The 17,168-nt window shown below is 33.5% G+C and overlaps 2 protein-coding genes across 2 annotated transcripts; one reads left to right on the top strand and one right to left on the bottom strand.

Moving 5' to 3' along the window:
• The first annotated feature begins 4,875 nt into the window (after positions 1–4,875).
• Positions 4,876–10,281, top strand: LOC120087121 (Transcription elongation factor (TFIIS) family protein). The gene is made up of 2 exons (XM_039044011.2): positions 4,876–5,123; positions 6,640–10,281. Exon 2 carries the CDS (start codon positions 6,726–6,728, stop codon positions 9,813–9,815), a length of 3,090 nt encoding a protein of 1,029 aa, XP_038899939.1. The 5' UTR covers positions 4,876–5,123; positions 6,640–6,725; the 3' UTR covers positions 9,816–10,281.
• Positions 10,282–12,218: 1,937 nt separating this feature from the next.
• LOC120087122 (thaumatin-like protein 1b) lies at positions 12,219–14,441 on the bottom strand. The gene is made up of 3 exons (XM_039044012.2): positions 14,226–14,441; positions 13,443–14,136; positions 12,219–12,940 (listed from the first exon to the last, which is right to left on the bottom strand). The coding sequence occupies exons 1-3, from the start codon at positions 14,281–14,283 to the stop codon at positions 12,754–12,756; spliced, it is 939 nt and encodes a 312-aa protein (XP_038899940.1). The 5' UTR covers positions 14,284–14,441; the 3' UTR covers positions 12,219–12,753.
• Between the last annotated feature and the right edge of the window lie 2,727 nt (positions 14,442–17,168).

The following is a 17,168-nucleotide window of genomic DNA, read 5'->3' as shown; positions in this document are numbered from 1 at the left end:
GCTGATGAAGGAAGTCCTTTGATTTGTATGGGTGAGAGTGGCCAAATTGCCAACTCAACAGGCCTACCATTTTGGGGATTCGTTTGACTAAGAAGCTGGGAACTCAGCTACACAAGACGGAATTCATTCCTTCTCGATACAGGAGCAAGTAGATAAATTTCTCCCTTAAGGACCAATTCCGGGTCTTAAACATAGTGGCTACACCCTCTCTTGGCCCAAGAGAACTTGGTCATAGTGGGACTATGACTTATTGTTCATTAGAAGAATCAGTGGTACTTAAGGAGTTAGATGTAACTATAGGGGCAAAACGGTATTTTGGCCTAGCTGTACTTACGAGCAATTTGTGAAGGGTCATCGCGTTGTTGCTTGGTTATATCCAATAGACACAAAAATATATCTGTAGTGTGAATAGTGCAGCTGTCAGTCTTTAGTAGAGTGCCCGACAGTTAACGGATGGTGAATAATGTAATTAAAGAGTTTAATTAATTATTCATGTACTGTTGGAGCTTAAGCTACATGTCCATGAGCTCTCCTTAGTAGCTCAAAAGGATTTAGTTGAGAATCAGTTTTTGGATTAATTTGAATTGTTCAAATTAATAGAGGAATTTAATTATATAATTATTTCAATTTTATGTGATATAATTGTCATAATGTATTTGATACATTATAGCTTAATGGGTGAAAATAAATATTTGAATGAGATTCAAATATATTTTCTATGAATTGGATTCACAGTTATTAAATTTAATATAAATATGATTTATATTAAATGTCATCTAATAGAGAAAAGAAACTATAGTTTATATTGTATGTGATACAATATTAAAACTATAGGTTATATGTTATATTTGATATAACATATAATTTAATATAAATATAATTCGATAAGTTAGTTATCATATTTATTTATATTATATTATTATTTGAATAATAAGGAAGGGAGTTACAACTCCCTTTCCCGTCTTTTCTCTCCACCCACTTTGATGGAGGTGATTATCTTTTATGGCAAAAAGAATAAAAGAAAAATAATTTTTTTTCCTTCTTCCTCTATGTTTTGAATGTTGTTGTTGAACGATTGAGAGAAAGTTGTTACAGAAAAGTTCTGTGAGTTTGTCTTATGAGAAAGCTCTCAATCTTTCTCCTCTACATTAATCTTCCCTTCTAAACCAAAATAATCAGAGCCAACCACTCCTGGATTCTCACCCTGAGAATACCGAGGTAGCATTGTGGTTGTGTTGGGGTTTTGGTTCGAGAAATTCTTGAAAAAGGTCTTCAAGTTGTTCGTGATTGTTCGAGGGAGAATCACGAAGAAAGGTTCTTTAAAGGTGAGGTTTCTTGAAACCCATTTTCGTTTAAAAGCATGCTATAATTTAATTTTGAATGCATATCTATTTGTATGTTTACTGTAAACTTTGTATTCGATAATTAATGAAATTTGGTCGATCTGCTTTCGCTCAAGGTTCTCCTCATACGAGTTTCCTTCAGCGAATTGATGACTCAACACGAGGTGACACGAACGACTTGGGACGAATCGATGATGTGAAGGCGTGGGATGAATCGATGGTGATGGGTTAAGCAGATTCGATCGATGGTATGGTGGGGCAAGCAAATTCGGTCAACGATGACGGGGAGAGAGATTCGTGGTGGCCATGGCTGAAGAAGAAGAAAAGATAAATATGGAAGGTTATGGATTATAAACCCCTATATGAAAATTGATTTTTCCCTATTTTTTATATATACTGTGATATATATGTATTGTTTTTTTAGCTTTCGTAGAAAATTTGATATATACTGTACTATATATCAAATTTGATATAAACGAGTATTTGATATAAACAAGTATTTTTTTTTATTTAGACTTATTGTATTGTGATATATATATTGTGGTGTAAATGAAATTTATGAAAATTTGTATATTGTGGTATATTTCATATGTTGGTTTATAATGTGATTTATGTCAAACATCGAGTCAATCTCTAATTTATAAACTGTAGTATATATCATATATTGGTTAGAATATTTTCAAATACCTAACAAAATGTTCTAATGTATATTTAAAATAATCATGAATCCATCAAAATGTTCTAAAGTATATTTAAAATAATCATGAATCCGTCAAAAAGTTCTAAGTTATATTTAAAATAGTCATTAATCCGTAAAAAAAAATCAATAAATTGATATGTGAAAACCAACGTAAATAGAAAATGAAATTTCATTAAATACATTTTTTAATTGAAAAATAGAAAAAAATAAAATAAATGTATTTTCTCTCTCTAATTGATAAATGAGAAAAACTATAAATGTATTTTCTCTTTCTATCATTAAAGTAGCTTAAAAAATAAGAATATATAAGGATATATATATATAATGAATATAAATAAATATAAAAAAAGGATAAAATTGTAAAAAAAATAACACTAAAATACGTTTTCGAAAAAAATCAAATTTAAAGATATTTATGAAAATATATGATGAGAGATAGAGTTGTTAGATAAAAATTAAAAAAGAAAATGTAAAAGGACTCGAAGGGTGGTGGATCATGGGCCCATGGGTTTGATGCATTGCCAACTGTTTTTTGGTCTCAACGCCCTCCAATGAATATAAATTGAATGTGGATGAGACTGTGTGCTAATGGAAACGGAGACAGGTCTCGCTTAGGTTCGGGCGAAATTGGACTCCAAAATATTTGAAGTTGCAAGTCCCATCCATTGGCACGTCTCATGCTCCAGTAATCCCACACTCAATTATGGCCGGAAGATTGTCCTCTATAGGCGCATTGCATTATCTTTCAAGATTTGCTTTTAGAAAAATTCCTAAAATTATGTTTCGTAAATTTCAGTTTAAATTTAGAGTATTTGATAAATAAATACAAAAATAGATTTTAGATGTAATGACTAGGATAGATTTATAATTTCTTTTTTTGTAATTTAGAATTTTAAATAATTGTTTAGTATGATAAATTTTGTTTGTTATAGACTAGTTTTCAAATATTAAGGAAAATAGTTTTATTTAAATGAATATGGTATACTTTTTTTTTAAAAAAAAATTGATGTGTTTAACTCATGAAAAATAAATATATATATATATATATTTTAAAAAAAGAATAATAGAAAATATATTTGATTAGACGAGGAATAGATAAATATATAAAATAAATCTTCAAGGTATAAAATTCAAAAATAAATATTAATTAAAAATCCTATCTGATTTCAGGAGAATTTAAAAGTCAAAAGGATTCTAAAGTCGACGTGAAATTAGCTTATTTTTAAAAGTGACTTTAACATATTTAATTTGAATCTGTTTTACCAAATGCAGAAAATAGTTAAGATTTGGAAAATACCTTTTTGATATAGTTAATGCAATGCCGAACGTAATTTTAATTGATTAAGACATATATACTCGATTAAGAAATTAAAGGTTTAAATCTCTCACCTTAGGTAGTTAACTCTAAAAAAGATTAAATTATTAGAAATACATCATTTAATATGGAGAATAAATAATATATAAAAAAATGAATGTAGTAAATAATATCTCTAATCAAAGTTTTTGATAGGCTTGTTTGTGGTTAATCTGAAATGTTCAGGCTAAGTGAGACTTGTACTCTTTGTTAATAGGAGTTTGAAATCCTCTACTTCAAATACATATATATATCTCTATAAAAAGAAGTTGGTTTCTTTTAGAAAAAGTGATAGGTCACAATAGTAGTTATATAACATAAAAAAAATGTGACCAATTAAGCATCCTAAGATTATGTCTTTATCCTATAATAGATTGACCGAGCATTCATAGGGAGAAAACAATCATATATCGTATCAAATCTCTTGATTTCTTATACATATAATATGTCAATCAAGCTATGCTTGTTTTGACATTTAAATTAACCATATGCCATTTTAAGTTGATAATTTTTATTTTTTCCCACCACTCAATATTTTTAAATTTTAGCTAACATTTGAAAAGTAAATATTTAAAAGCTACTTCTATTATTTAGTAATTATAACTTAATTAGAAAAAAAAAACATTATCATCGGCTTTATTGTTTTTGTTTTTATTTGATATAAATTATGTCTTTTAGTCCAAAATCATCCACTATATTAAGATGATGGCATGAAAAACAAATATATTAAATTTATGCCCAAAAAGCTAATATTTATTCTAAAAATAAAAAATATCCTTAAACACAACTATCCAGCAACTATTCTTTGTCAAAAAGGGGGAAAAAAAGATATTTTTGCTATTATTCTCTCATTTTAAGACCAACAATATTTACCCTTCAAATAAAATATTAACTTTTTACGGTTTTTTTTTAGTATATTAACTTTTTACGATTTAAATTCTTACATTCTGTACCAAACACGTTTGAAAGTAGTTAAATAAGGTCATAGTTCAATGCCTTTGCAAAAAAGGTCATAGTTCAATGTCACAAAGTGACCCACAACGCAAAAATCGATATAAAACCCAACTAAAAATAACTCCTAATTAAGATAACTTATTTTATAATTGGTCTAAAAAGTCCTTGTCTCCCAACATAATACATTCTTTTTATGAGAAAAAAAAATAGGACTTTTTGGCAAAATACAACACATTTTTTTAAAAAATAAAATCAGTAAAAGCTTAGACAAATTGGTCGAAAGTCCAAATTCCTTTACACTGCAATTATTTCCTTCCAAATTATTAATAATTAAAAAGAGCCTACAAAAAGGCATTCCGTATGGCAGAAAGTGACAGTTTTTTTTTATTTGTTCTGGCCGGCCCGACCATTCCCGGTTCATAAACTCAACCCGAGTTAAACCGGAACTACATGTCGCAAGACTCGCACGTGTCCCACGTGCCATCGTCTTTAAGAAAAAAAAAAATAAAAAAAAATAAAGGGGAAAAACATAGAAATCAGGATTTGAGCCATTTTCGTTATTTTCCGTCTCTCGCTCGATGTGGGGGAAGGTTTCACAGACGACAAAACGAGGGTTTTGTGTAAACGGAAAAGAGAAAGAAAGAAAGCTCAAGTTCTAGAGAGAGAAAATCCTCATTCATCAACCAGAGGAGAGAGAAATTCGGAGGAGGAGTTTTTGGAGCTCCTGTTTCTCGACCAGTCTGAAGCTAGGGTTTCGAGTTTTGTTGTCAAGGCAAGAAACTCATACTGTTGCGTTTTGTGCATTTTCTTTTTTATATTTACTCATTCTTAATTCCTTCTTCATTTTATATCCTAATCGCTATCCGCGGATTAATTTACACAATCTCCTATTCAAATTTTCATTTCATTTTCATTCACGCTGGTTCTTCGTTTAATGGCTGTAAAGCAGGGTGATATCGTTTGTTAATTTCCATTTTCTCTCCTTTCTAACCTATCATTTCATACTGAGATACGTCCATAGGTGGTAGTTTCTAAATCTCGTTTGGCTTTTTCTGGGAATACGGACGAGCTGCTTACTTAACTCTGGTTGTTATTTTGAATTATTGTCGTCTTACCCATCGAGTTATATTAGTAGCTGGATGTTTTTGCAATTTCATGATTTAGTGGATAACAATTATCATTTTCCCTCCTTAGCGGGTCTTTTAAAGTGGGTTTTGTCCTTGATTGTGGCACTGGGTACTGGTTTGAATTTTGTAGGTAATCGATGTTTGGAATCTACATAACAGTGGTGGGTTGTTTTCCAAATCACGATTCATTGGTACATCGTGTTTAATTTTGCTTTTTTGAAAGTTTAACAGGGACGATGTTCTTGCTCGTCACCGTCCATTCTTTTGGGGAATATATTGAAAATTCCTACAATAGTCAAATAGGTTTTCTAACTGTTACTCTTATTATCTAAATCCACTGCTTAATGTGTTTTCTAAATCCACTAGCCAAGTTGCTGGGAGAGAGTTCTCTCTACTCGGCCCTTAGGTTGTCCTTGTCCTTTTGGACTAAGTTCTTGATGTTTCTTATTTAAAAAAAAGAAAAGAAAAGAAAGAGTGATTTGGATGGAATACTGTCGTTCTGCTGTAGTTTCTAGGTACATCTCTCAGGGTCTGTAATCAATATGAACATTGGTATACTAGACTGAGAAAGAAAGTCTTTCTTTTGGTTTCTTTGTTAATATCATACTTGTTGCTTGCTGAATACTCTTGAAGTTCTAGCATCAAGGCAGTTCAGGTGCAAGATCAATTTAGACACTATACTGTCTTAATTCTTACAATTCTTACAATTAATTGATAATTTTTAATTTTTAACTTACTAGTATAGATATAGGACTGAGATGCAATTGAACTATTTTTTTTTCTTTTTATTTTGATTTAGATTTTTAGCTTATGGACTTGAAATACTTTTCTTTGTGTAGTGTGTACTTTATCCCAGGTGTATTGATAACATATTTTAATTACCAAGGCTTCATTTCTGGCCTTTTATAATTGGGATATTATATTTTTGTTGTGTAGAACAATAGGACATTTATCTGCTATTCCTGTTTGAACATTCTTATATATGATTGATGGCCCCCCGTCCTTTTCTTGTGTGGTAACATATAGCTGTTTTTTGCTGCTTCTTATACTATACTTGGTGTAAAGTTTTTAATTGTCACCTCATAAATCAATCGATGACCAAATGTTGGTGTTAAGTTAGGAATCTCTCTTGATTGACACGTATTTTGCCTTTATTTGCAGCATTGTTTCATAATTTTGACCTGCTGGTCTGCTAGATGGATGAAAAGGTTCTCTCATCTCATGCTCTCAAGGATGGTATATGAAGCATGATGACACTTGAAGACTTTTTCACCTTGACTGAAATAAAAAATGGGCTTACAGCCCCATGCAGAGTTGAGGAGTTGATCAATGTTATGCAAAAGGAGAAGGATTGTTTTGTGAAGAATGTTAGCGATGCAACTAGGCACTGGGCTGCTGTTGCAGGTGCTATTGCTGCTACAGAGAATAAAGATTGTCTTGATCTTTTTATCCAATTAGATGGACTGAGCTTCATTCAAAGATGGCTTAAGGATGCTCAAAAGTTTAGTAATGATACAAGTGATAGCACCGTGGAAGAGTCTATCATTGTTTTGTTACAAGCACTTAAAAAGCTACATATAACTGCTGAGAAATCTATTTCTTCTGGGATTTTGTTTACTATTAAGGGTCTTTATGAGAATACTGACCATGGAAAATCTAGATTTGGGAAAGAATTGAGTGTACTTCTTGATAGGTGGATGCAGGAGATTAATGATAAAGACTTGCTTCGTGATGCAGAACACATTGTACATTATGATGAAGAGAATTCAAATCTTGCTCGTGGAGCAGGAAGGTCATCTGCTTCAGGTGCATCTGTTTCAAGAGAATTATCCAGTGATGGAAAACAAACAGCAGAACCTGTTGGGGACAAGATATTATCCTCTGGAAGCTCTGATGCACTTCACCTAGATAAGATTGAGGATTCAAAGGTTCAATCTCCAAGAAACGAGCTCAACTCTCATTCATTTTCTGGAAATTCAGTTGTGAGAGATAGATCTCCAGATTTAGCAACAAACTGTGCTGTTATGTTGGCACCGATCGAGGATGTTTTGAAGAAGGATGAAACTTCTCTATGTTCTGTTGGAGGAGGAACTTCAGTTAGTGTGGCTTCAGCTGCGAGGGAAGGCAGCGATAATGAACAGTTAGCTGGTTTAAAGAAGTCGAATGAGTCACCAGAGCTTGAAAACCATGTGAATAAGATTGATGGCTCTTCTGGTAGGTCATGCGTGACAGAGAAATCAGATAACTCTTCACATTCTCCCATGCAGGATCCCGGAAGTGTTTTGGAAGGTTTTGATGCTGCAAATGGTGAAGAATCTGCTAAGGAAGCTCCAGCTCAACAAGATAATGATGGTCTTGACAATGCTGGTGCTCGTCAGCGTAGTTCTAGTCTAGATAGTGAGAGAGTTTCCACATTAGATTCAGCAAGTGGGATATCTGATAAAAAGACAAATTATGCTAGCATGACTGTGTTCAAACCTGCAGGCTTAGATACTGACCGTTATCGAAGTACTCTGCGGGATTTGTCTATGAATGGGAGTCTAATAGGAAAATTTGAGGAACGTGGGGCTTCTTTTTCGAGGATGGAAGACTTTGGGCAAGTAAAGGGAGACAGACAACGTCGGAGAAAGGAAGATGACGGTGGAATAACTAATTCTGTTTTTTCCAAACCAAAATTAAATCCCAAAACTTCAAATATAATTGATAATAGGTCAGACATGGAACTTGAATATGGGATAGTCGATGCTCTGGAGGTTGCTCGGCAAGTAGCTCAAGAAGTAGAAAGAGAAGTGGTCGAATATAGAGAGCCATCCTGCAGCTCTTCTTCTGATAAAGTTTCTGATGGTGGAATTAGGCAGCTGGGTAAACCAGACTCCGTGTCGGAAAAACAGGACCTGCCAGCTGATCTCCAAGGAAGGGAGGTCCAATCTGCAAAAAGTCATGTTGCTGAATCATATTCTGATGCGGAGACATGCTTAACCCATCCAGATAATTTAGATACTCAACCAGAAAATTTAAATGAAATGGAATCCTCCATGGTTACCGAAGCAGCTCGAGGGGCAGAAGCAAGTACAGAAAAAGGATTTTGTGAATTTGATCTAAATCAAGACGTATTTAATGATGATGCAGAGCAGTTAGCAACTCCAGTGTCTTTACCGGTATCTGTTATCTCTGTTTCAAGACCAGCTGCTTCTTCTGGATTGCCTATAACACCTTTGCAGTTTGAAGGGGCGCTTGGATGGAGAGGCTCTGCAGCCACTAGTGCTTTCCGGCCTGCTTCTCCACGTAAAGTTCCTGACAGTGATAGAACGCTTTCTAGTGGGGGAAATTCTGATAGTTCAAAGCAGAGGCAGGATTTTCTTGACATTGATTTGAATGTGGCTGAGACTGGAGAAGAAACCAGGAAACAAATAGGATCATCTTTCCCACAATCCGGAGAGTTTTTAGTTGAAAGCGGACCAAGAAGATCTGGCGGACTAAAGCTGGATCTTAACTGTGTCGGCGACGATGTTGATGCTCCAGCATCAGATTTGAGATTGGAGGGACTCTTCAACAATCAGAATAGCTACAGTGCTTCTCCGGCCTGCTCTTCATCATCGATGCAACCTCTGGTAAGGAATATTGATTTGAATGATAGGCCATATGTTCAAGGTGATGCTCCAGATCAAGGCCCTGGTAAGTATAGTCAAAATGCAACTGCATATGGACGGCCTAATTCGGATGCTTCTGTTATTTCCATTATGGGTACAAGGGTGGAAGTCGGTAGAAAAGATTTTCCCTTTCATGCCTCATCGTTGCCAAATGGCAGAACTGTTGAGCCAACTGGAATGGGTGCTACTTTGGCAAGGACAGGAGATATACTAGGGATGAATTCTGCAGTTTCTTTCCACCAGACTCCTTTTATTGGTTACAATGGATTGACACCAGGGCCAACCATTTCATTCTCAACCATGTATGAACCTAGTGGTTCAATGCCTTACATGGTTGATTCAAGAGGAACTGCTGTTATGCCTCAATATATGGGCCCTATGTCAGCAGTTCCGCCTTCCTCTTACTCACACCCACCGTTTATCATGGGCATGGCAGATGCACAGCTCACTCCCAACGGTGTTGTTGCTCACTCGCGTCCTAAATTTGATTTGAATTCTGGATTAAGTGATTCTGGGGGTTTAAAACAGCTTCTATTCCCAGGTCATCTCCGATCAGTGGAAGAGCAGTTGAGACAACCTTCAAGTTCTGGAGTTGGTTCTAAAAGGAAAGAACCCGATGGCCCTGATGGTGGTTGGGAAGGGTATTTACTAAGCTATAAACATCAGCAGCCTCCATGGAAACAGTAATCCGTCCTCTCATGATCTCGTTCTCGCTTCGCACATTTCGTTAATCCACAAAAGTATACTGATGATCACTGCCAGAAAATGATTCATACAAGGAGGCTGAACCCATTAGCCATAGTGGTGGGGATGGGTTTGATTTATGACTAAATAAAGCTGGGTAATTGTGCTGTTATATGATTCACGAGTTAATTGTTGAGGGAAAATTTAGGGGCTTTTTTTTCTTCTTCTTCTTCTTTTTTTTTTTTTTTTTTTTTTTTTTTTTTCTCGGGTTCTTATATATTTTATTTTCTTTTTTTTATCTCATGGTGTTTTCATAGAAAGGCCATTGCAAAAAGAAAAAAAGAAGGCGGCTTTGGTACATGTAGCTGTGTATTTTATTCCATACATATCACAGAATTTTAGCATTAGGGTCTTTACATTTTAGCTAAAGATGTATGAATGGCATAGAGAGCGTTGAGTTTATCCCAAATGGTGCCTATTGCAATTCAGATAAGAACCAACATATATCACATACTAGTTGACACCACCCTATCCATTATTCTTCACATTACTAAGAATAGAAACTACAATGACCATCTGTATCTTCTATTCATTATTTGTGATGCTATCTATCCTTTTCTTTCGATTTACAATCATTACGTCGTTATGAGCTTGTTTGAAATAACTTTCTAAATGTTTTAGTCATTCCAAATAGGTTTTATGTCGTCTCGTTTCGAATATCAATCTTAAAAGTCTTCCATTTTGAAGTCTTAGTCTCTGTTTTTCAACCTTCGAGCACGACCAATTTTGCAACTCATTCTATCCATTGTGGGCATGGAGAGAAATGGAAGCAACTAGCAAAGGTAGATATCACAAATAAAGTTGTATTTTTTTAGACGATTAATCTCTTTCTGAAAAATGGTTAAAAATAGTACTATCAACTTATCTTTTAAAACTCGGTGTTAAATTTGTTTTTCTTGTGGATCTTAGATGAGATCGACCATCGAGATTTAGAATGTTGAGATTTTATTCATTTTTTCAAATATTAAATAATCTATCCAAATCTTATACCAAATTTTATGTTTTCATGATTATATGAATTTCTAAATTTTTAAATGAATTTATCAATTAGATTTTTTATGATTGCATTTTAATTTTTAAAATTTTGGAAAGATCAAAATTTGCAAAAAAATGTAAGATATGAAAAATATATAAAATCGGGGCATTAATCTGTTTGCTGATCTTAGTGTTAATCTACCTGAGATTCATATCGAGATTTTGTATATTTTACGTATTTTATCTTTTTTTTTTTTAAAAAAAAAATTAATCTTTCCAAAAGTTTGAAAATAAAAATCATTCACATGAGATCCATCCAAAAAATTCATTTGGATAATTAATATATTGATTTGGAAATTAGAAATTTAGGTAAAGATTTAAAAAACTATGTAAGATATCAATATAATAGAATTTGGAGAAAATTTGAAAATATATAATAATATAAGATTTAGAAGATTACATAATCTTTTGGAAAAATTACTAAAATCTCGGTGTAATCTCGGATCAAAACAATAAATTTTTTAACCAAATATTTAGGGGTGTACATAGTCCAGGTTGGGTCGGGTTGGAAGATTTTTATGGACCAACCAAAAAATTTGGGTTGGCTAATAATGAACAGTTCTTTTTTGGAGGGTCAACCCAACCCAAAATTTCCGGATTGGGTCACCGGTTTTTTTTTTTTTAAAAAAATTAACTGTTTTTTTAAATTTTATTTATTTATATATATACAATCGGGTCGGGTCGGGTTGAACCGACCCTGAAATGGGGTAACTTGAGACCCAACCCGAATTTAATATTTTTTTAATATTTTTAACCCAACCCTTGCGGTTTAGGTTGGGTAGTCCGGATTGGTCGGGTTAGAGTTTTTTGAACACCCCTATAAATATCGGTGGTCGATCTCACGCGAAATGAACAAAAAAATGTGCTAATTTTGTTAGATAAAAACTTAAAAAGATGTTTTATAATTTCACTCTTTTTCCTTCCTTTCTTTCTTTAATTAAGCTACCTAAGCAAGAGGACCATACTTTTATCTTCTAAACTATGTTACCTTTAGCATTTTCTTTAAACGCTGCATTTCAAACATTTGGGCCTCAACCTACTTTCTATAACCACTTGCTTGCCTGCTCATGCAATTGGGCTTCATACGTCTCCTCCATTTTCCCCCGGCAAGTTGGCCGATTTACTAACTTTTGTATCCGTCTGAAATCCATATTAAAACAATGCTACTTTATTTCTATTTGAATTAAGACCTTACTTCTATGTATGCATGAATAATTAATTTGATTTTGTTTGTTTTCAAAAGGGACAACTAAGTGAAGAAACTACCACTTAACCAACCATATATAATTAATAAACAACTTGAGATTAAAATAATATCAAACTCTACCATCCACATCCCATACTTTATAATATATATTATCCAAATCATTAGCTGTGATACGACGACTGAAATCATCAATTTCGGTTTTATGTATTTTTACAGCACTAATAGAATGTGACATAAACCATAATTAAGAGTAAACTTAATTTAACAATATTGAATTCTGTCCCCCAATACCAACAAATGAATCCCAATATCATTATTTTGTTTCTTCTTTAACTAATTATAAAGAATTGTAACATAATCTGAAAAAGAATTCCCTAAATATATAAAAATTCTGTCTTCTCTGTCAGCTTTCGCCTAGAAGGTGGGTGGATTGGTTGGCTTCCCCTATTAACGTGTGCGGTTGAGCCTTTTCAATCATGACTCACATCCACATCACCTGGGCCTTTAATATGGGGCCCGGCCCACCCACTTGGCCCATCATGCAATTCAACGAATCAAAACTCAAAGCTGTGGGCTCCACATGTGACACGATACTCCCAGGCAACAATGGGCCGAAAATCCCTCCACCACTACAGTCGGTCAAAAGAGTTGCCGAATTTGAAGAATTGCCACCGTGGCAACGACCACTCCAAGAATACGGCGGAGCGTGGTTCTCGACGCGCCGCTTAAATCATACTCGGCCCCTTCGTAAACCATTGTACCGTTGCCCCCGTTGCCGCCGTTGATCGCCGGCGTGTTTGTGTTGTGATTGTCCGTTGATTTCTGACTGCACCCACAAAAACAAACCAAACAATAAACTCAGTTTTACTGACGCAGCATAATCAAGTGACAACGTGTCATATATTTAGTGGACCGTCATGCAGTGTTTTTGACCGTTGCGTAATCATAAAAGGCTAAAAATTCGTGCCGAATTATAACACCTCGTGTTGCGCGATTTAAGCGCCCGTTGAATCTTAAAAAAAAAATAAAAACCCACGTGAAAATTCTATTCTCTCGAGATGATTAATTAAACTCAATCGCCGACTTCAACGGTGTCGCCGCCCCACGATCTCCACCGTGAAACATGTCGGCTAAAGAGCAATAAAATGACCAAACTACCCTTTTAAATCGTACGTGGCACAATCATTGATGAACAAGATTCCCTATGTCAAGAAATCATGAATGCTTCCCGTTAACGTTCAGATTTAATGGAATTTGTCAGAGCATGTAATGTACGAAAATACCCTCTATTCTTATGAAAGTCAAAGGGGAGAATTATGTAAATTTACCTAGTGTTGGGTGATGGGCAGAATGTAATAATATAATCAGCGTCGGCACATGTAAACGTGCTGGTTTTATCATCGTAAGCGTAGCTATAAGCGCGTGGGCACGCGTTTTTAAACACTTGCGAGTATTGAGAAGGTTTGCAAGTATCGGGAGTCGCGTACTCGCCACTACAACAAAACTGCGGCTGGTTAAACGCTTCACACGCGCTTTTACACGCGACGTTATCTCCGCCGTCAACACTCATAACCTTGAGCTCTGGAGGACACGCGCCGTTCAAATCCACAACGCATCCCGTGCTCACGCATTTCTCACCGGTGCCGCCTTGTGGGACCACTAGCATAGGGATATTATAACCGTCGACCAAACTCACGTCGAAGAAATCCAACCCATTGGAGCCGTCGAGGGTGAACTCCGCCAGAGTTGCCGGTGGCTTCGCGCCGTTTCCGCTGCATTCGACCTTGTCGGAGCCGCAATCTCCAGTGAGGCAAGAGAATTTTCCGGTGGAGTCTTGTGAACAGTGGGTTCGGCCCCAGAATCGGCCACCCCAAGATGCTGGAGCAGAGATTGTTTTGGACTCGCCGGCGGCGAGGACGAAGCCGGTGATGGGAAGTGGTGGAACTCCGGCGTTTGAGAGAATTCCTGGCCAAACTGTGTAATCACATTGGTTTACTATGCTGAAAGTGGTGGAAAATACTCCTGTAATTTCATAGATGCAAATAAAATTGAATGAATACTATTAATTAAAAAGAAACTGAAAAATGTAATGAAACAGAGAAGGGGATTACCTGAAACTGAAATTAGGATTGGGAGAAGATATAATAGAAATGAAATTTGTGTAGCCATTTAATGGATATAATGTAAAGTTAAAGAAGAGATGAGAAAATGGAAGAATTTAGAAGAGAGAGGAAATGTTGGAGAATTTGAGTTTGTATTTAGTTGGGTAAGAGAGAAACAGAGGGATTTGGAGTGAGGTTTGAAATGGAGGGACGAATGGAGTATTTATAGACCACAGGGAGGTCGACGGACCTTTCTAGCTTCATGCTTAGTGGGCCTGGGCCCATGCTGATTTATTTTATTTTATTTTATTTTAAAAAAATAAATGATTTAACCAAATGATTTGTGCCTTTTTTAAGACCTTGGAATTATGTTCTGAAATTCAATATTGACCAGCGAGTTTATTTGTTTATAAATAGGTAGTTGCTTGAGTACCATTTTGTAAGACATTTCGTTTTTTGTTTTCATTTTTGAAATTTAAATATATTTCTTCCTATTTTTTATAATGATTTACTTCTTTCTTCTTCTTTCTTCTTTCTTAATTATAGTGATTGGATTTTTAGTTAAATTCAAAATATAAAAACAACTTTTTAAAAATCATTTTTTTAATTTTCAAAAACTGGTTTAATTTTTTAATTCATTTGTAAAACATAGATAACAAATAAAGAAATTTGGAGGTAAAAGTAGTGCCTATAGATTTCATTTTCAAAAATAAAAACAAAAAAAAAAAATTATTACCAAATAAAATTTGATATTTGGTTTTTTGTTTTTTTGAATTATGCTCTATTTATTTCTAGGATTGTTTTTAAATATAGAAAAATGAATCAAAATATTTATAAAATATAGAAAAATTTTAGAACTATTAATGATAGATGCTGATAGACACTGATAGATGTCTATCGACGTCTATCATTGATAGTTCTAAAATTTTGTTATATCCTGTAAATATTCAATAGTTTTACTATTTAAAATAGTTTCTCTTATTTCTAAATAAATAAATAGGTTCTTAGCCAAATAATTTTTTTAAATAATTTTTTAAGTATTCGAAAATTGGCTTGAAATTTGAAAATACCTCTAAAAATATAAACAATAAAATAAAGAATTAATAAATGTAAGTATGGGTTATAAGCTTCATTTTACAAAAATAAGCGAAAAGAATTAAATGGTTATTAAATGAGTCATTTTTATTTTATTGTTTCTGTATAATTTTAAGATTATTTAAAGTTGAATTACATATATACTTTTTTCCCGGTAGCTTAGCTAATATGGAATGCATGAGTGAACACTGGCAACAAGATAGGTATTATATGTTATTCAGGAAAAAAAGAAAAAAAAAAAAAGGAAAAGAAAAAGCCGTATTTATCCAATTTTCTAGCCTCAAGTTGACTGCATTGCAAATTTCTTCCTTCCGTATTTTATGGATTTGATTTCTATTTTTTTTTTAAGAAATTAAATTAAATAGGTGGGTGAACGAATGAAACCTAATTTCGGAGTTGAGAGTATAGACATTATGTCATTTAAACTACATGCATTTTGATTTTGATTTCTACTTTTAAATAGATTTCTTTATTATATATAGTTTGATGAAATTATAACATGGCATTCATTTAATGGATTTAGATAAGTTGAGATGATTTAGCAACTAATTGGATAAATTAAAAATCAAAATTAGTTTACAAATTTTTTTTTTTTTGCTAAGAGTGAGAATTCTGAATGTAGATCTCTTAGTTGCTACACGTATGTAATCATTACTACATGCTCCATTCTAAAGCTTATAAATTGCCAATTGGTTGTCTAATCATGTTTTTAGCATGAGACTAAAGATAAAATAATTAATTTAGGTCTCGACTGATAATTATTTGATTTTTAATTTTTAATTTTTGAAAATTAAGCATGTAAATACTCATTTCACCCCTAAATTTTTGTTTGTTATCTACTTTTTACCTATATTTAAAATAAAAAAAAAAACCAAGTCAAGCTTTGATAACAAAAAAAAAAAAAGTTTTTATTTTTAGAATTCGACTATTTTACTTGAGAAAAATGTGAATTATTGTAAGAAATTTAGAGAAAATAGGCTTAATTTTAAAAAACCAAATAGTTACTACATAGAAATGTGGGCTTATTAATTGACAAATATGTTATAGGTGGATTTGGACTAGAGGGCATAATCAACTTTTGGAGTTTGCAAACTATTCGACCAAGAAAATGGATAAATTCGAGCCAAAAATACAACACCTTAGGACCCAATTAAGCATTGGAAGAGGGGAGTCTGAGTCAAGATCCAAACTGATGAATGAGGCATGCTTTGACCCATTTGGGCCTTAGGATAATGAGAGTTTGGGTCAAAAGGCCAAATTGACCTCCTCTGCCTCGTCCAAGGCTAAGGTCGAGCCTCCTTATTTGATAAAGGGCATGTTAAATGCATATCCTAACTCATTTTGCTCGAGAATTAACCTAATATAACTTAAAATCCCTGGTCTAAATGTCTTAAGTCAGTTTTTTTCTAAAAGTACATCATCATGACTTTAGAAAAAGTAAATTCATTCTTATCTCTAAAATTTTTGCTAAATTATTGACTTCATTGGAAGTATTGTAGAAAATACCACATTGTATCTATGTTCTCCTTATTTTGCAAGTCACGTTTTTCTCGAATTACAAATTTAATGTTATTGTCACGTAATGACCAAATACATCCTTTTGTATTCGAATTTTGGCATCAATTCTTTTTAATGAGAGGGGATTTGAATCATACTTCATATTGATATAAAACCATTCATTTATTATGTTTTTTTTTAAGACGACCCTAATATATAACTTTTAATGTAGTCATTAGATTTACGATTTTAGTCTCTCGTCTCTAATAAAGAGTTTCCATTTAATCTCAATATGTTAAAAAATGTCAGTTTGTCTTGATATGTCTTCACATTTTAATTATACCAATCTTGTCACTAAGG

Source organism: Benincasa hispida, chromosome 9 (genome assembly GCF_027475165.1).
Source record: "Benincasa hispida cultivar pf3 chromosome 9, pf3_genome.v1.1, whole genome shotgun sequence".
In the NCBI taxonomy this organism is placed as follows: Eukaryota; Viridiplantae; Streptophyta; class Magnoliopsida; order Cucurbitales; family Cucurbitaceae; genus Benincasa; species Benincasa hispida.
This window is presented reverse-complemented; position numbering and strand designations above follow the sequence as displayed.

Coding starts and splice junctions, on each gene's coding strand:
- LOC120087121 (XM_039044011.2), top strand. CDS start 6,726: ATGATGACACTTGAAGACTTTTTCACCTTGACTGAAATAAAAAATGGG.
- LOC120087122 (XM_039044012.2), bottom strand. CDS start 14,283: ATGGCTACACAAATTTCATTTCTATTATATCTTCTCCCAATCCTAATT. Junction 14,137..14,225: donor AATCCTAATTTCAGTTTCAG/GTAATCCCCTTC, acceptor ATGAAATTACAG/GAGTATTTTCCACCACTTTC. Junction 12,941..13,442: donor TGCCCATCACCCAACACTAG/GTAAATTTACAT, acceptor TTGTGGGTGCAG/TCAGAAATCAACGGACAATC.